The sequence below is a fragment of the Podarcis erhardii genome, assembly GCF_964252035.2.
Source record: "Podarcis erhardii genome assembly, chromosome: 18".
In the NCBI taxonomy this organism is placed as follows: domain Eukaryota; kingdom Metazoa; phylum Chordata; class Lepidosauria; order Squamata; family Lacertidae; genus Podarcis; species Podarcis erhardii.
In genome coordinates, this window is record NC_138516.1 from 11405952 (window position 1) to 11425948 (window position 19997).

At 44.5% G+C, this 19997-nt stretch overlaps 1 protein-coding gene across 1 annotated transcript in view; it reads left to right on the top strand.

Annotated features, from left to right (window-relative positions):
• PIK3R2 (phosphoinositide-3-kinase regulatory subunit 2) overlaps window positions 1–18852 on the top strand; it is a 19331-nt gene extending 479 nt beyond the window's left edge. Inside the window, exons 2-16 of the mRNA XM_081846137.1 lie at window positions 77–730; window positions 2218–2310; window positions 3027–3083; window positions 3178–3312; window positions 4517–4721; window positions 6899–6984; window positions 7745–7853; window positions 8148–8246; window positions 9383–9563; window positions 10976–11101; window positions 12994–13136; window positions 14154–14330; window positions 14600–14671; window positions 15246–15416; window positions 16448–18852. Of these exons, the coding sequence (XP_081702263.1) occupies window positions 412–730; window positions 2218–2310; window positions 3027–3083; window positions 3178–3312; window positions 4517–4721; window positions 6899–6984; window positions 7745–7853; window positions 8148–8246; window positions 9383–9563; window positions 10976–11101; window positions 12994–13136; window positions 14154–14330; window positions 14600–14671; window positions 15246–15416; window positions 16448–16637 (2163 nt within the window). The 5' untranslated portion in view covers window positions 77–411 and the 3' untranslated portion in view covers window positions 16638–18852. The remainder of the gene's footprint in view (window positions 1–76; window positions 731–2217; window positions 2311–3026; window positions 3084–3177; window positions 3313–4516; window positions 4722–6898; window positions 6985–7744; window positions 7854–8147; window positions 8247–9382; window positions 9564–10975; window positions 11102–12993; window positions 13137–14153; window positions 14331–14599; window positions 14672–15245; window positions 15417–16447) is intronic.
• Window positions 18853–19997: the final 1145 nt, after the last annotated feature.

The window sequence follows — 19997 nt, forward strand, 5'->3', positions numbered from 1 at the left end:
GAATAAAGAATATATTATTATTATTATTATTATTAATTGAATAATTCTCTCTCCTCCCCCCCCCCTGCTTTCTCAGGGTCCCCATCCTGCGCATTGGAAACGCCTGCTCCCCGGAAAACCCCCGCTCGGCCTCGGCTCCCCCCGCCTCCCCGGATTATGCTGGTCGCTCCCTCCCTCTGCTTCATCGTGTGGCTGAGTCGCGGGTTCAAGTTGCGGGAGCGTGGCTGCACTTAAGGGGGTGGCCGGGCGCTGTGCGGACCCCACGGACGCCGCCCAGCGCCTCCTCGCTCTGCCAACCCCCAAACCCCCCAGACCCGACCCATGCGGAGCCCCCTGGGAGCGTAGCGGCGAGGGCGTCTTTTCCTCATCCCTCCGCGGAGCGCTTTCCTCCGCTCGCTCCTCCCTGAAAGCATGGGCAGCGCCGACGGCTTCCAGTACCGGGCCTTGTACCCGTACCGCAAGGAGCGGGAGGCCGACATTGACCTGCTGCCCGGAGACACCCTGGTGGTCAGCAAGGGGGCACTGCAGGCGCTGGGGTTCAAGGAGGGCGACGAGCAGACCCCCCACCAGATCGGCTGGATCCTGGGGGTCAACGAGCGGACCAAGCAGAAGGGCGACTTCCCTGGGACCTACGTGGAGTATGTGGGGCCGGTCAAGATCCCCCTGCCGCCCCACCGGCCCAGGGGGATCAGGCCCCTGCCAGCCGCACCAGCGTCAAAGGAGGAAGCAGGTGAGGATGACGAGCGCGGCGAGCGGCCGGGAGGGCAGCGAGGCAGGGGAAGGAGCGGGACACCCGCTTGGGGGGCAGAAGGTCTCCCGGGCTCCGTCCCCGCGGGCAGCCTCTCAGTTCAGGGCTGGTGCACGTCCAAGGGGGTGAGGTGCGGGGATGACGAGCGCGGCGAGCAGGGCAGATAAAAATCTATTCTTATGTTTTCAATTTTTTTTATAAAAAAAATCAGATTAAAAAAAATAAATTGGATTTTTTAAAAAAAATAAATTAGATTTTTTTAAAAAATTAGATGAGATTTTTTTAAAAAAATAAATTGGATTTTAAAAAATTTAAATCAGATTTTAAAAAATTTAAATCGAATTTTATAAAATTAAATCGGATTTTTAAACATTTAAATCGGATTTTTAAAATACAATTCTTCCGGAGGAAAAGCCTTTCTAACTATTTTCTGTTTGAGTTACATTGTAGCCCAAACGCTACAATCAGGAAGTAAGGATCAAAGTTTTTCATGTTGCTAAAACTGAGTCTAAGTTACTGTTTTTTTAATCGTTTAACCACATCGGTTGAGGAAAAGGGATACATATGCTGCAATGTTATTGCTTTCGTTAAATAAATTGTTATTAAGGAAATGATTTATTTTTTTCCTATAGCAGACAAGTTGTCCAAATATAAAGTTAACTTATTCAACCTCACAATAATGTCATCGTTATCTATGTATTTCTAAGAGTAGAACCAAATCAGTAATTTCAGGACTCTGAAAATCCATTATTCCAAAAAGAAAACCTTCATTTCGTTGTCAATATTAAGATGATTCCAGCAAGGCTGAGCCTTTCTGTAAAAAAATTGATTTAAACCACGTCTTACAGACTAGCGATTTAAATAGTGATTTAAATTGATTTGATCTAAATAAAACCCACCCTGGGGATTTAAATGGTGATTTTAATTGATTTGGTTTAAATAGAACCCACCCTGGTGATTTAAATGGATTTGATTTAAATTGATTTGGTTTAAATAGAACCCACCCTGGTGATTTAAATTGTGATTTAAATTGATTTGATGTAAATAAAACCCACCCTGGTGATTTAAATGGTGATTTTAATTGATTTGGTTTAAATAGAACCCACCCTGGTGATTTAAATGGATTTGATTTAAATTGATTTGGTTTAAATAGAACCCACCCTGGTGATTTAAATTGTGATTTAAATTGATTTGATGTAAATAAAACCCACCCTGGTGATTTAAATGGGTTCGATTTAAATAAAACCCAATCTGGTGATTTAAATGGTGATTTAAATTGGTTTGATTTTAATAAAACCCACCCTCTCCTTTGGAGAGGAAACCGCTTTCCCCAAAAGGGGACTTTTTCGTTGAGATTTCCCGCATTGCCGGGGGGGTTGGACTAGATGACCGCTGGGGGACCCCTCCATTTCGGGGGTCTCTCGCCCCCCAAATTGACTGTCTGCTCTCCCCGATTTCTCCTTCCCCAGGGTTGGCGCTCCCCGAACTCTCTGAGCAGTTTGCTCCCCCCGAGGTGGCGCCCCCCCTGCTGTGCAGGCTGGTGGACGCCATTGAGAAGAAAGGTGAGCAAAATGGGGGGGGGCTGGAGGGCGGGTATTTTTTGGTGGGGTGCTAGTCCTCATGAAAAGGCTTTTAGTGAATTTGGGGAGGGTCTCTCCTTCCCTTTCCCTTTCCCTTTCCTTAAGTTTTTAGCCCTTTAAAAAAAGGGGAGGTTTTCAAAGGTGCGCCTCAACTCCCGGTCTGGGAAAGAGGTAGGGCGTCCATAAATAATAATAATTTATTATTATTATTATTATTATTATTATTATTATTATTATTATTATTACAGCCAGATGGGAGGGCTATAAAGAAAGAATAATTATTGTTGTTGTTGTTGTTGTTGTTGTTGTTACAGCCAGATGATATTCTTATTCTTATTCTTATTCTTATTCTTATTCTTATTCTTATTCTTATTCTTATTCTTATTCTTATTCTTATTACTACAGCCAGATGGGAGGGTTATAAATAAATAAATTATTATTATTCTTATTCTTATTATTCTTATTATTACAGCCGGATGGGAGGGTTATAAAGAAATTATTATTATTATTATTATTATTATTATTATTATTAGTTGAGCAAGGGGTTGGCGGGAACCCAGGGGGAGCATTTTAAAGGAAAGCTTTTTAATTGACTTATTTTCCCCGTGGAGAGTAGTAGGGGTTTTGCTGGGGGTGGCGCTGGGGGTCCCGCGCCCCTCGAGACCCCCAAGTCGACGGGCTGTGTGTTTTCCCCTTAGGGCTCGACAGCGCATCTCTCTATCGGACGTCCTGCTCAGAGCTGAGGCTGGGAGCTGGTGAGTTGCAGGCTGATAGGGTGCAATATTGCATTATTTATTATTATTATTATTATTATTATTATTATTATTATTATTAATTTTCTCCCCCCAGACTGGGCTGCGTCTGGCGACTTGGACGCCTTCGATGCCCCGTCTCTGGGAGAGGCTCTCAAGGGGTACCTGCAAGACCTGCCCACCCCGGTGGTCCCGCCCGGACTCGGGTGCGAAATCCTCCGCGTCCTCCAGGGTGAGACGGACAGAAAATTCTCATTTTCTATTTCACAAACATTTTAGGGGTTTTGTGTGTGTGTGTGTGTCTACAGTGGTACACTGGTTCCCAAACTTCATCCATTTCCCCCAAATAGGGGGAATCTTATAGACGGAAAATTCCGTTCCAAAACCAAAGCGTTCCAAAACCAAGGCGCGCTGCTTTCCCATAGAAAGTCATGCAAGATGGATTAATCCGTTCCAGGCTTTTAAAAGCAACTCCCTAAAACTGCAATTTAACGTGAATTTTACTATCCAATGAGACCATTGATCCATAGAATGAAAGCGATAATCAGTGTACTGTACCATAAAATAAATAAGGCAGTCTTGTAGACGATAAAAATTACAATTTTTTTCTTTACCTGCGCTGATGACAGTCGTTGTTTAAATGGGGGCTTTTATCTATTTCCGCCGCCACACAATCAATCAATCAATCAATCAATCAGTAGCTGAACTGGGTTAACCAAAGTTAACCAAAAAAGCCTCAAAAATGCAAAATAAAGAGCAAAATTTCCAAACTTCATCCGTTCCGTAAGTCCGTTTGACTTCCAAAATGTTCAGAAACCAAGGCGCAATTTTGGACATTATTTTTTAGGGGGAAAACCTCGCACACGGGAAGAATGGAATAAATTTAATGATTATTTAGTTAAATTTGTTAAGTTAAGCTAACCGGAAATAGCTTGCAGATACTTAATGGGCTTAGGATTTTATTGATGTTAAGTGATGAATTAATAGGTTTCATTCCATAAGGTGAAGATTTAAGGATGTTCATGTCAAAGTTAAATTTCATAAAAATTGGGATTTGGAAAACCGTTAAAAGGGCATGCAATGAAATTCAACCGAGGGGAAGCGAGGAAGTCGCTTAACAAATTTAATAACTGTAATTTTTAACAAGGCTATGATTTATGTTTGTTTTGTTTGTTTGTCTTGTGTGTTTGTTTGTTTGTTTGTTTATAATATTGTGAAAACCAGTAAAAAAATGTGTGGGGGGGGGGGGAAACCTCGCACACGGAAAAATACGGCAAGTTTGATCACCAAGGTACCCCTGAGCGTGTGCAGGGTGCCTCGGTTCTCCTGGAGACACGCATTTGCACCCAGGACTTTGGGGGGGGTACCTTGAGCTCCCCGAACCTTCTTCTTATTTTATTTTGGGGGAAATTAACCCCCTCCTTTCCTTTTTGCAGATGCGCCCCCTCCGGACTCTGGCCGGCAGCATCTCCTGTCTCTCCTGGCGCCGCCGGCCATGCCCCTGGCGCACCTGCTGACGCTGCAGTTCCTCCTGCGCCACTGGGCCAAGGTGGCCGAGCAGGCCGAGAGCAACGGGCTGGGGCCCCGGGCCCTGGGGGAGCTCTTCGGGGGCCTGGTCCTGCGGGGGGCGCCGGCCGCCAGGTGGGTCAGAACCCGGGACCCTTCTCTGGACATCCGCTCTGTTCTGTTTTAACCCGCCCTGAGACGGGCACTTGTTATTATCATCATTATTATTATTATCTCATTTTTCTATATCATCTATCTATCTATCTATCTATATCTAGCTATCATCTATCTCTTTCTATCTGTATCTATCTCATCTATCTAGATCTATTTCATTTTTCTATCTGTCTATCTATCTATCTATCTATCTATCTATCTATCTATCATCTATCTCTTTCTATCTGTATCTATCTCATCTATCTAGATCTATTTCATTTTTCTATCTGTCTATCTATCTATCTATCTATCTATCATCTATCTCTTTCTATCTGTATCTATCTCATCTATCTAGATCTATTTCATTTTTCTATCTGTCTATCTATCTATCTATCTATCTATCTATCTATCATCTATCTCTTTCTATCTGTATCTATCTCATCTATCTAGATCTATTTCATTTTTCTATCTGTCTATCTATCTATCTATCTATCTATCTATCTATCATCTATCTCTTTCTATCTGTATCTATCTCATCTATCTAGATCTATTTCATTTTTCTATCTGTCTATCTATCTATCTATCTATCTATCATCTATCTCTTTCTATCTGTATCTATCTCATCTATCTAGATCTATTTCATTTTTCTATCTATCTATCTATCTATCTATCTATCTATCTATCTATCTATCATCTATCTCTTTCTATCTGTATCTATCTCATCTATCTAGATCTATTTCATTTTTCTATCATCTATCTATCTATCTATCTATCATCTATCTCTTTCTATCTGTATCTATCTCATCTATCTAGATCTATTTCATTTTTCTATCTATCTATCTATCTATCTATCTATCTATCTATCTATCATCTATCTCTTTCTATCTGTATCTATCTCATCTATCTAGATCTATTTCATTTTTCTATCTATCTATCTATCTATCTATCTATCTATCTATCTATCATCTATCTCTTTCTATCTGTATCTATCTATCTCATCTATCTAGATCTATTTCATTTTTCTTTCTATCTATCTATCTATCTATCTATCTATCTATCTATCTATCATCTATCTCTTTCTATCTGTATCTATCTATCTCATCTATCTAGATCTATTTCATTTTTCTATCTGTCTGTCTATCTGTCTATCTATCTATCATCTATCTATCTATCTATCTATCTATCTATCTATCTATCTCTTTCTATCACAAAAACCTGACCTGATGGAGAGAAATGGATGCCATTTCCTGATTCAGCAGTGCAAAAAATAGCCTAAATCAGTTGTAGAAATCTAGACAACATTCAACAAGTAAAAAATTGTTACCCAGTGTTATTGTTATTAATAGCAGCAGTAGTAGTAACAGGGGGGGGGTTGACTTAAATCGAATTGATTTTAATTTAAATCCAATTAAATCCAATTGATTTAAATCACAATTCAAATCAAGAGTTAGTAAGACTTGATTAATAATAATAATAATAATAATAATAATAAATAGCTAGTAGTACTAGTAACGGTGGATTTGACTTAAATCAAATTGATTTAAATTTAAATCAGAATAATTTAAATCAAATTAAATCAAATTGATTTAAATCACAATTTAAATCACTAGTCAGTGAGACTTGATTTATAACAACAACTAGTAGTAGTTGTAACAGGGTGGATTTGATTTAAATCAAATTGATCACGATTTAAATCACTACTCAGCAAGACTTGATTTAAAATAATAATAATAATGTAATAATAATAATAATAACTAGTAGGAGTAGTAGCAGGGTGGATATGATTTAAATCGAATTGATCTAAATTACGATCTAAATCACTAGTCAGTAAGACTTGATTTAAATCTTCTTTTTATTTACGGAAAGCTTTCCGCCTTGCTGGCACCCTCCGTAATATTTACAACCAGAGGAAGGTTTCATTTTTGGAATCATAAATTCCAGTTATATCGAAAATTACTGATTTTTTAGCAAACAATGATGATCAAGTCCTCCAGGGGTTTTGCAAATGGAACCAGAGTCGAGCCACAGCTGATGCCCGTAGACCCGTTAAATAATAATAATAATAATAATAATAATAATAATAATCTGATTTTTCAGTTAATCACGGCATGTGTGGGGATTATTAAGGGGGTAACCCTGGGGTCTTTTCTGCCCCCCAGCGCCGAGGGGACCCCGGATTTCTCTGCCCTTTTCCTGGAGCTGCTCCTGGAGGCGAAAGACCCCGAGGCCGATTTGCCCCCGCCAGGTAGGAATTGGGACCTGGTTCTGGGTGCGAGTGGCGGCGGGGGGGGTTCGGATCTTGCGGTCTGGGCATAGAAAGGGGGGGCTGCATGGGCAGGACCAGAATAGGGGGCGGCGACCCGCCTTTCCATAGAGTCGGATGGGGAACCCCCAGCGGTCATCTAGCCCAACCCGCTTCAAGTTTATTCCATGGAAATATTGACGTCTTTATTTTCCCTTTCCATTTATTTCCTTTTGTTTATTTTATATTCATTTATTTTATTTATTTTGTATTTGATTATTTTAAATTTTTATTACTTTATTTATTTTATATTTTTATTATTTACTTTATGTCATTTTTTAAATTTTTTAAATTTATTTTATATTTGATTCTTTTACATTTTTATTACTTTATTTATTTTATATTTTCATTACTTACTTTATATTATTTTTTTTTTATTTTATATTATTTATTTTATTTCTTTTATATTTGATTCTTTTATATTTTTATTACTTTATTTATTTTATATTTTCATTACTTACTTTATATTTTTTTTTATTTTATATTATTTCTTTTATTTCTTTTATATTTGATTCTTTTATATTTTCATTACTTTATTTATGTTATATTTTTATTATTTATTATTTTATTATTTTTCTTATTTCATATTTTATTTCATATTTTATATTGCTTTAATGAATGAATTAGGTGGGGGTGGGAGAGGAAACAGTCCTCAGGCTTTTCTTACCCCCCCCCACTTTCCCCCCCCACTTTTTCTTTCTAGCCCTGCCCCCCAAGCCCCCCAAACCCAAGCCGGCAGCCTCAGCCCCCCTGGCCAACGGGAACGGCACGACCCTCCAGGACGCAGAGTGGTATTGGGGCGACATTTCCAGGTAAAACGGGGGGCTGGGGGTGGTATTGTTGCATTTTAATATTTTTAATATTTTTAATATTTTTAATATTTTTAATATTTTTAATATTTTTAATATTTTTAATATTTTTAATATTTTTAATATTTTTAATATTTTTAATATTGAATATTGCGTTTTAATCTTTTGCCGGAAGCCGCCCAGAGTGGCTGGGGAAACCCAGCCAAGATGGGCGGGGTAGAAATAATAAATTACGACGACAAATCCAAATAAATAATCAGCATATAAACGCAAATAAATAATCCCCGTCTCCCCCAGGGAGGAAGTGAACGAGAAGCTCAGGGACACCCCAGACGGCACCTTCCTGGTCCGGGACGCATCCAGCAAAATCCAGGGCGAATACACACTGACGCTCAGGTGAGTCCAGACCCCCAGTTGTTGTTTTTTTGGGGGGGAGAGGCAAAAACTGCCCTCCAGGTTTTGCAAAGGAAAAAAAAAAGGCATTGTTAACCTGTGGAACTCCCTGCCACTTGACAGTTGCTAATTTGGCTTCCAAAGAGGATCTGGCAAATAGATGGAGGGGAACGAGGCAAGCAGACAAATAAAATTTTATGTTTTCCATATCTTCTTTTTGAGACTTTGCCAAAAAATAAGAAAGCTCGATGACTTTGGCCAAAAAACTCCCCAAACAATTACAGAAGTTAAAAGCTCCAGACAAGATAAAATGCTGTAGAATCACATTTTTATATCGTTTATGGACACTCATCTGCCAGGAAGGAAACGGACCTGTAGGAAGCGGCACTTGAAAAAAGAGACAATGGGTGTATTTTTGTAAAATAGGAATTCTTTAATAAAAATATATTTAAAAGGAAGGAAGGGAAAAGAAAGAATCAAGGAAGGAAAGGGAGGGATGAGAGAGAGAGAGAGAGAGAGAGAGAGAGAGAGATGAAAAAAGGAAGAGAAAGAAGGAAGGAAGGAAGGAAGGAAGGAAGGAAGGAACAGAGAGAGAGAGAGAGAGAAAGAAAGAGAGAGAGAGAGAGAGGGAAGGAAGGAAGGAAGGAAGGAAGGAAGGAAGGAAGGCAAGAAAGAAGGAAGGAAGGAAGGAAGGAAGGAAGGAAGGAAGGAAGGAGAGAGAGAGAAAGAGTAAGAAGGAAGGAAGGAAGGAAGGAAGGAAGGAAGGAAGGAGAAAGAAAGGAAGAAGGAGAGAGAGAGAAAGAAAGAAGGAAGGAAGGAAGGAAGGAAGGAAGGAAGGAAGGAAGGAAGGAAGGAGAAAGAAAGGAAGGAAGAAGGAGAGAGAGAGAGAGAGAGAAGGAAGGAAGGAAGGAAGGAAGGAAGGAAGGAAGGAAGGAAGGAAGGTGAGAGAGAGAAGGAAGGAAGGAAGGGGAGAGAAAGAGAGAAGGAAAAAAGGAAGGAAGTAAAGAAAAAGGGAAGGGTTTCCATCGACAGATTCAATCCCACCATCTATGCCGTGAGTCCCGGGTGCAAGTCCCCCTCTGTGGTGTTTGCCTGGCCCCCGATCTGAGCCCCGTCTCTTCCTCTTCCTCTTCCTGCAGGAAAGGAGGGAACAACAAGCTGATCAAGATCTTCCACCGCGAAGGGAAGTACGGCTTCTCGGAGCCCCTGACCTTTGGCTCGGTGGTGGAGCTGATCACCCACTACCGGCACGAGTCCCTGGCCCAGTACAACGCCAAGCTGGACACCCGCCTCCTCTACCCCATCTCCAAGTACCAGCAGGTGGGGCGCGGGCGGGGGGAGGAGTATTCTTATTATTCTTATTATTATTGAAACAATGGGGAGCCCCCCAAAGGCAGGGTGGGTCCTCCGGTCCAGTTTCCAGCAAAAAAAAAACAAAAAAACAAGAAATCCAGGTAGACTGCACCTGCAGCTGGAGGCTCTATCATTATTATTATTATTATTATTATTATTATTATAAAAAACACACCAAGAAATCCAGGTAGACTGCGCCTGCAGCTGGAGGTTCCATCATTATTATTATTATTATTATTATTATTATTATTATTTAAGAAACAATGGGGAGCCCCCCAAAGGCAGGGTGGGTCCTCCGGTCCAGTTTCCAGCAAAAAAAACACACAAGAAATGCAGGTAGACTGCGCCTCCAGCTGGAGGCTCCATTATTATTATTATTATTATTATTATTATTATTATTATTATTATTAAAGAAACAATGGGGAGCCCCCCAAAGGCAGGGTGGGTCCTCCAGTCCAGTTTCCAGCAAAAAAACCAAGAAATGCAGGTAGGCTGCACCTGCAGCTGGAGGCTCCATCATCATCATCATCATCATCATTATTATTATTATTATTATTATTATTATTATTAAAGAAACAATGGGGAGCCCCCCAAAGGCAGGGTGGGTCCTCCAGTCCAGTTTCCAGCAAAAACAAACAAACAAAACAAACAAGAAATCCAGGTAGACTGCACCTGCAGCTGGAGGCTCCATTATTATTATTATTATTATTATTATTATTATTATTATTATTATTATTATTTTAAAAAACACACCAAGAAATCCAGGTAGACTGCGCCTGCAGCTGGAGGTTCCATCATCATCATCATCATCATTATTATTATTATTATTATTTAAGAAACAATGGGGAGCCCCCCAAAGGCAGGGTGGGTCCTCCGGTCCAGTTTCCAGCAAAAAAAACACACAAGAAATGCAGGTAGACTGCGCCTCCAGCTGGAGGCTCCATTATTATTATTATTATTATTATTATTATTATTATTATTATAAAAAACACACCAAGAAATCCAGGTAGACTGCGCCTGCAGCTGGAGGTTCCATTATTATTATTATTAGTATTATTATTATTATTATTATTAGAATTTATCTACTGCTGCCCTATGCGCAGAGGTCTCAGGGCCCAGCATCCTCTTTCCACAGGGGCCGGAAAGCTGCCCCACTGCAAAAAGTCACAAGCGGGATCTGAGTTCGAGAGCATCGTGATTGATTGATTGATTAGAATTGCTTACTTCTGTGGTTCCCAGCCATCGGCACGAAGGCGGCCCACCTGCCTCCTTCCTCGGAGGTCCCCCGGGCAGAGTTTGGAGGGCCGCCGGCCTGGGTTTCTCGAACCAGGGTTCCTGCGGGTTGGGATGGATGACCTCTGCCCGTTTCTCCCTGGCAGGACCAAGTGGTGAAGGAAGACAGCGTGGAGGCCGTCGGGGAGCAGCTGAAAGTCTACCATCAGCAGTACCAGGACAAGAGCCGGGAGTATGACCTGCTCTACGAGGAATACACCCGCACCTCCCAGGTGAGCCGGACTCGGGCAGGCAGCAGCACTTGCGGGGCCGAGTTTCGCACCCGGGACCCGCTGCTGCAAAGCTGGCTTGCTCTGAACCTTCAGTTTCTAGTCCTCAGTGTTACGAACTCTGCTCAGTAGGAGTCCAGCGCCCTTAGTATTGCCCACACGGGCTGGCAGCTGCCTCTGGCAGGCAGCCTCCCTTGTGGTTGCTCTTAAGTTTCTAGTCCCCAACATGAACTCTGCTCACTAAGAGCCTGCAAGAAGCTGCCTTGCGCCCTTGGTATTGCCTACACGGACTGGCAGCTTCCTCTGGCTGGCAGCCTCACTTGTAGTTGCTCTGAACCTTAAGTTTCTAGCCCTCAGTGTTGTGAACTCTGCTCAATAGGAGCCTTGCGCCCTTGGTATTGCCCACACGGGCTGGCAGGCAGCCTCACTTGTGGTTGCTCTTAAACTGAAGTTTCTAGTCCTCAACATGACCGCTGCTCAATAGGAGCCTGCAAGAAGCTGCCTTGCGCCCTTGGTATTGCCTACACAGGCTGGCAGCTGCCTCTGGCAGGCAGCCTCACTTGCGGGGCTGAGCCGGACCGGAGTTTCGCACCCGGGACCCGCTGCTGCAAAGCTGGCTTCCTCTGAACCTTAAGCTTCTAGTCCTCAATGTGAACTCTGCTCAATAGGAGCCCGCAAGAAGCTGCCTTGCGCCCTTGGTATTGCCTACACGGGCTGGCAGGCAGCCTCCTTTGCTCTGAACCTTCAGTTTCTAGTCCTCAGTGTTATGAACTCTGCTCAGTAGGAGCCCTGTGTCCTTGGTATTGCCCACACGGGCTGGCAGGCAGCCTCCTTTGCAGTTGCTCTGAACCTTCAGTTTCTAGTCCTCAGTGTTATGAACTCTGCTCAGTAGGAGCCCTGTGTCCTTGGTATTGCCCACACGGGCTGGCAGGCAGCCTCCTTTGCTCTGAACCTTCAGTTTCTAGTCCTCAGTGTTATGAACTCTGCTCAGTAGGAGCCCTGTGTCCTTGGTATTGCCTACACGGGCTGGCAGGCAGCCTCCTTTGCTCTGAACCTTCAGTTTCTAGTCCTCAGTGTTATGAACTCTGCTCAGTAGGAGCCCTGTGTCCTTGGTATTGCCCACACGGGCTGGCAGGCAGCCTCCTTTGCTCTGAACCTTCAGTTTCTAGTCCTCAGTGTTATGAACTCTGCTCAGTAGGAGCCCTGTGTCCTTGGTATTGCCTACACGGGCTGGCAGGCAGCCTCCTTTGCTCTGAACCTTCAGTTTCTAGTCCTCAGTGTTATGAACTCTGCTCAGTAGGAGCCCTGTGTCCTTGGTATTGCCCACACGGGCTGGCAGGCAGCCTCCTTTGCAGTTGCTCTGAACCTTCAGTTTCTAGTCCTCAGTGTTATGAACTCTGCTCAGTAGGAGCCCTGTGTCCTTGGTATTGCCCACACGGGCTGGCAGGCAGCCTCCTTTGCTCTGAACCTTCAGTTTCTAGTCCTCAGTGTTATGAACTCTGCTCAGTAGGAGCCCTGTGTCCTTGGTATTGCCTACACGGGCTGGCAGGCAGCCTCCTTTGCGGCTGCTCTGAACCTTCAGTTTCTAGTCCTCAGTGTTATGAACTCTGCTCAGTAGGAGCCCTGTGTCCTTGGTATTGCCCACACGGGCTGGCAGGCAGCCTCCTTTGCTCTGAACCTTCAGTTTCTAGTCCTCAGTGTTATGAACTCTGCTCAGTAGGAGCCCTGTGTCCTTGGTATTGCCCACACGGGCTGGCAGGCAGCCTCCTTTGCTCTGAACCTTCAGTTTCTAGTCCTCAGTGTTATGAACTCTGCTCAGTAGGAGCCCTGTGTCCTTGGTATTGCCCACACGGGCTGGCAGCCTCACTTGTGCTTGCTCTTGTGGCCGCCTGCAGGAGCTGCAGATGAAGCGGACGGCCATTGAGGCCTTCAACGAGACCATCAAGATCTTCGAGGAGCAGTGCCAGACGCAGGAGAGGTGCAGCCGAGATTACATTGAGCGCTTCCGGAAGGAGGGGAACGACAAGGAGATCCAGCGGTTAATTATTATTATTATTATTATTATTATTTTGCAAGCTCTGGTTATTATTACTATTATTATTGATTATTATTAATAACAATAATATTGCAAGCACTGCTTGTTTTTTATTTTTATTTTTATTTTTATTTTTATTTTTATTTTTATTTTTATTTTTATTTTTATTTTTATTTTTATTGCGGTGGTGCCCCGCAAGACAAACGCCTCGCAAGACGGAAAACCCGCTAGACGAAAGGGTTTTCCGTTTTGGAGGCGCTTCGCAAAACGAATTACCCTATGGGCTTGCTTTGCAAGACGAAATGTCTTGCGAGTTCCTGCGGGTTTTTTCCCCTTTTCCTAAGCTGCTAAGCCGCTGATCAGCTGATCCGCTAAAAGCTGCTAAACCGCTAATAGCGCTAATCCGCTGTCAATGGTCTTGCTTCGCAAGACGAAAAAACCACTAGACGTAGAGCCTCACAGAACGGATTAATTTCGTCTTGCGAGGCACCACTGTACATATAATTATTATCCTGCAAGCCCCCCTGGGAGCTTCGGATGAGTTTGATAAACTTAAATGGTGGTGGTGGTTGTTATTGCCATTACTTTTACTGTTTTCATATATAATGATTATCCTGCAACCAACGGTTGTTATTATTATTACTATAATTACTATTATTATTTAACGGGACCACGGGCGGCATCAGCTGTGGCTCAATTCTGGTTCCATTTGCAAAATCCCTTTATTACTATTATTGCTATATAATTATCCTGCAAGCTCTGGTTATTATTACTATTATTAATAATAATAATAACCCTGCAAGCACTGGTTGTTTATTATTATTATTCCATAAATTCTATTGATTTTCAATATTTATCACGTTATTATTTTTACATTATTACATGTAATGCTTATTATTATTATTATTATTATTATTTCATATAATGCTTATCCTGCAAGGCACCCTGAGATCTTCGGATGAGTGTGATAAATTTATATAATGTTTTAAAACGGCTTTTATCATTTATACCCTGGCTCAGAATCCTGATGAATTCGGAGAAGCTGAAATCTCGCGTTGCCGAAATCCACGACAGCAAAATGCAGTTGGAGGAGGACCTGAAGCAGCAGGCGTCCGAAAACCGGGAAATTGACAAGCGCATGAACAGCCTTAAGCCGGATCTCCTACAGCTGCGGAAACTGCGGGACCAGTACTTGGTGTGAGTGCGAGGGCCCTGGCCGCCTAGTGGTTAGAGCACCTGGTTCAGGTAGCCCCGGGTTCGGCGCCTCCTCTCCAAAACAGCCCCTCTTTTTTTGCCCATAACCATGAGGACTAGCGCCTTGCTTTGTCTCCCAAGGCTCGACCCAGGTTCGAATTCTCCCACTCGGCCTCTCAGGCCGGCCTGAGATTCGAATCCGCCACCGGGTGGAATGAAGGGCGAAGCTTGTCCTATGAGGGGGGTCCTGATTTTTTTCCCTCTCCCCCCAGCTGGCTGACCCAAAAGGGGACGCGGCAGAAGCAGATCAACGAGTGGCTAGGGATCAAGAACGAGACGGAGGAGTGAGTTTGTTTTCTTGCAGCTTCTCTCTTCCTTCCTTCCTCCCTCCCTTCCTTTTCCTTCCTTCCTTCCTTCCTTCCTTCCTTCCTTCCTTCCTTCCTTCCTTCTCTTTCTTTCTTTCTTTCTTTCTTTCTTTCTTTCTTTCTTTCTTTCCTTTTCCTTCCTTCCTTCCTTCCTTCCTTCCTTCCTTCTTTCCTTTCCTTTCCTTTCCTTTCCTTTCCTTTCCTTTCCTTTCCTTTCCTTTCCTTTCCTTTCCTTTCCTTTCCTTTCCTTCCTTCCTTCCTTCCTTCCTTCCTTCCTTCCTTCCTTCCTTTTCTTTCTTTCCTTTTCCTTCCTTCCTTCTTTTTCCTTCCTTCCGTTCCTTCATTCCCCCGGTGGGTCTTTTCCACCTCGACATCATATCCTATCAGCGTCAATCTGGGGACCTTTCTGCGCCTCCGCTGTCCCCTGTCAGAGGCAGCATACTGGGGAAGGGGCAGAATTGGGGCGCTGGGCATCCAGACTGGGCACAGACGGGCAAATGGGGGTTTCTCTTTTCCGGGCGCCAGCGCTGCAACCTTCCCGCTTTTTCGGCAGCCACTACTCCATGATGGACGACGAGGAGGAGCTCCCTCACCACGAGGAGCGGACGTGGTACGTGGGCAAGATCAACCGCACGCAGGCCGAGGAGATGCTGGCGGGCAAGAGGGACGGCACCTTCCTCATCCGGGAGAGCAGCCAGCGAGGCTGCTACGCCTGCTCTGTTGTGTGAGTCTCCGGGTGGGACACCGGGGGATCATCCATCCCAACCCGCTGGCAACACCTTGCTTTTTAATTGCTTTTCTAGTTTGGGAAAAGAGGAAGCGGTGCCTGCTTTTATTATGTGCATACCAGAGAGAAGTTGTGCGGCTGTGGGATGGTAGAGTCATGGAGTGGGACCCTTCACGATTTAAATCACTAGTCAGGAAGACTCGATTTAAATCATCTTCCTTTTTTACGGAAAGGTTCAGCCTTGCTGGCATCGCCTTAATATTTACAACCAGACGAAGGTTTCATTTTTGGAATGAGGAATTTTCAGAGTAGTATTCACAGTTGTGCAGTGGTACCTCAGGTTACATATGCTTCAGGTTAAGAACTTTGCTTCAGGATGAGAACAGAAATCGTGCTCCAGCGGCACGGCAGCAGCAGGAGGCCCCATTAGCTAAAGTGGTGCTTCAGGTTAAGAACGGACCTCCGGAACGAATTAAGTACTTAACCCGAGGTACCACTGTATTGGAAATTACCTGCTATACCGCTTTATGGCTGTGAAACCAGATCATGATATTTTCCTCTGGCCTTTAAAGAGATGCCCGTCTTGTGGAACGATAAAGGTAAAGGGACCCCTGACCATTAGGTCCAGTCGTGGCCGACTCTGGCGCTCATCTCGCTTTACTGGCTGAGGGAGCCGGCGTACAGCTTCCGGGTCATGTGGCCAGCAGGACTAAGCCGCTTCTGGTGAACCAGAGCAGCGCACGGAAATGCCCTTTACCTTCCCGCCGGAGTGGTACCTATTTATCTACTTGCACTTTGAGGTGCTTTTGAACTGCTAGGTGGGCAGGAGCAGGGACCGAGCAACGGGAGCTCACCCCGTCCATCGCGGGGATTCGAACCGCCAACCTTCTGATCAGCAAGTCCTAGGCTCTGTGGTTTAACGCACAGCGCCACCCGCGTCCCTTGTGGAACGATACTGAACCTTAATATTTAAAGAAACCGTTCTGCGCCTCTCTGACGCTCTTCCCCTCCCTTTGCCCGCTCTGCAGGGTCGACGGCGACACCAAGCACTGCGTCATCTACAAGACGGCCACCGGGTTCGGATTTGCAGAGCCCTACAACCTCTACGCGTCCCTCAAGGAGCTGGTCCTCCACTACAAACACACCTCTCTGGTGCAACACAACGACTCGCTCAACGTCACCTTGGCGTACCCCATTTTCCCGCTGCCCCCCAGATGAAGACCGCCGCGCCCTGGTTGGGGGGCTCCACCCTCCTGTCCCCTCCCCGAAAAACTGCCCCTTTCCCCCTCTCTATACCCCCTCTCCCTTACGCCCCCAAACCCCAATATATATATATAATCTCAATTATTTTCCTTTGCAACAGCATTCGGGGGCTGTGTTCCTTTCCAACTTTTCCCTTTCTTTTTGGTGCTAGCGATGCTTTCTCCATTGGGGGGGGGGCAGCGACTTTCCTAAAGCTTTTTGAGGTCTCCCCCCCCTCCTAAAAAAACACCCAACGTTCCTTATCTGTGAAGGACGGGCATAGATCTCATTTTGGGGGGCAGAGACAAATCTTGGTACTCGCTGTTCCCGTGGGGATGGTTCGGCTCTTTTTGTTTTGCAGGGGGGCGCTCCTATTTTAAATTTTATTTTTTACACCGCTCCCCAGCCCTCCGCACTCGCCCCCCCCCCCAGCCAAACAGCGTTGGGTCTCCTATGCAGAATTATGTTTCGTTTCTTCTTAAATATGCAAAAAAAAGAGAGAGGAAAACAAAACCCTATTGTAGCCATCTTCTATCTCTCAAGTTATTTTACCAGCTGCTGGGCAGGGAAATAGATCCTAACCACCACCCCCCTCCAAAAAAAATTAAATTCCCACTCGCTTCCTTGTCTCTGCCTCGGTTTGCCACGGTTGTAAAATGGGCGCAGGTTTTGCGTCCCCTGTGAGGCTTCCTTTTCCTGTACCAGGAAAAAGTCTGGGGCGTTCTTGGGGTCCTCAGAGCCCCCCCCTTCTCCTTTTTACGCGTAAAGCCATTTGTTGCCCCCCCACCAAGCTAAGAGGGGCGGATAACGGGGGTAACAGGAACAAGCCAATCTCTCCCCTTCCTAAAATTGGGGTTCCCCTGTGCACCCCCCAAGTGTGCCTGCCCTCTGCACCCCAAAGCCTGGAGCGGGTGGTCTTTCAAAATCCTCCCCACAAAAAAGAGCCATTTGAACACTACAAATCTCCCTTCCCCTTGCGTAACATGTGTTGTGTTTTGTGCGTGCGACAGACCTTGTTCGGGTCCGCCATTCGAACCCAGGACCCCTTCCTTTTTGTCTTCCTAGCAGGAAACCCCTTGGGGTCTCCCCACCCCCCAAGAAATGCTCTCTTCCTCTCCCCCCCAAAAAATAAAATCCATATTTTTGCACCCTATGAAATGTGTGTGTGTGTGAGCTAGGGTTATAACTTTTTGACAACCTCGCAGCTCAGCCGGACGAACTTTTGCCTAAAAACGAACCATCTTGCCATTTCCAAATCTTTGGGGGAAAGGTCGCTTCTCAAAATCAATAAATTGATTTTTGCCTAGGGGACTGTATAATGCATTTTGTATGCACAGCACAGGTTATAATACAGGAAAAACAGACCTTGAAAATTTATTTATTTTTTCGTTTGGAGCTTGCAAACTGTCTAATACTTGTGCATTGTTTTGTACATTGCACACCCCTTATTGCTTTGAGTAAATCCAAGTGGCAGCTTTTCTTTGCTTTCTGCTGCAAACGCCATCGAGTTCCCACAACCCCTGGAATTGCACTTTTTAAATATATAGACCGGTTTTTGGATTCTTTCAGAAGGATCTCTGCCGTTTCAGGAAGTTCTGGGCAGCTGGGGAAAGTTCGAAATTGTTCCATGATTATTTTTTTTAAAGTGCAGGTACTTATGAGTAGCAACCCGACTCCCAACTTTTCCTTTTGGGGTGACCGTTTTGGGGGAAGAATTAGTCCCCTTTTCAATGTTTCCAGGCAAAAGTTCATCCCTTTAGGCTACAGGAAATCTGTATTTTGGGGAGAAAGTCAAAAAGTTGCAACCCAAGTGTGCATCTCGATTGTGCAAAGGAGTCGTTTACGAAAGTGCCCCCAGTTGCAAAAAAACCGTTTCCCCTTTCTAGGTTATACACAGATATGCAATATAACATTTTGACTCATCCCAAATCCTCATTTCTTGCTTCCCACCCCCCCCCCATCAATTTTGGATGTTTAAGTGGGTCTTTTCTGAATTATTACTGCCCCCGCTGAAGTTTCAAGCAAACAAGAAAGTTCACCCGAAAACCGTCGTGTATTTGTGTCCAAGATTTGTTACTGTAAGATACATAGGTTAAAATAAAAAAAAGGGGAGGGGAGGGGAGAATTATTTAAAAGCAAAGTTTTGTACGGTACTTTAAAAATAAAAGAAAAGGTGTTCATGCAAAACATGGCTTTGTTTGGTGCATCGCGGTTATTTCCGTCCCTCCGACTCGGTCTCCTCGTGCGTGAAGGCGAGGCGGAAGAAACGTAGTTTTGTAATGAATTGCAGAATTAAGAACGGTAAGGGACCCCCAGCGGCCATCTAGTCCAGCCCCCTTTTGCCCAAAACGGTTCTCGAACCCATGACTGTGAGTTTAAGGGTCTCCTGCAGGGCCTGCAAGACAGAGCTGTTCCGCCTGGCCTTTGGTCTGGACTCAGTCTGACCCTTACGGTCTTGATCTATGGGCTACTTTTAAAATGAGGCTGCATTTTAAATGGCATTTTAACCTGTATTTTAAATTGGCTTTTTTCTTTTCCTATTATGTTTTCACTGTAATTTTACTGGTGTTAGCTGCCCTGCTCTGGCCGGGGAGGGTGGGGTATACATAAAATTTATTATTATTATTATTATTATTATTATTATTATTATTATTATTATTGACTAAGCTTAAATAGACTTAATAGACTTAAAATTGAATGTGAAGGGGGTGCATTCATTTTAAAACTCTGCAAATCTCCATGGGTGGCTGGAGAGCTGCAGCGAGTTTATTGTCCCTTTTATCGCATTATTTGCCACTTTCTGTCCTGCAAAGAGCTCAAGGCGTCTTGTGTGGCTCTCCCCTTATCTCTGTTTTTAGCCTTACGGCAACCTTGCAAGGTAGGCCGGGTGGGGGCGGCTGGCTAGCCCACACTTCCTCGCCAAGCAGGAATTCGAACCTGGGTCCCAGTCGAATCCCCACAGCGACCCTGCGTGGAGGGACGTTGGGCTGAACGAGGGACCCCCAAGCTGCTTGCTGGCCGAGCGCGAGGATTCAAACCCAAGTCCTGGCCCAGCACTCGACTCTGAACTTGAGCGGTGACACCCGCATTGGCGGGGTTGGGCTGGATGACCCCTGGGGTTCCCTCCCAGCTGTGATCTTTCAATCCCTTGCCAGAGAGAGATCTGAACCTGTTGGCATTTTGGGGGGGGGGGTTGCGTTTTCTTAGAACCAGCGTTTTACGGAACAGAATCTCTTGAGAAGGGGGAAGAGAAAGAGTGAGGTTTTTTTCCGGAAAAGAGAAGTGAGACTCGTGGGTCTTAATGTGGGCACGAGGGGGTGGCAGTTCCCGTATTTT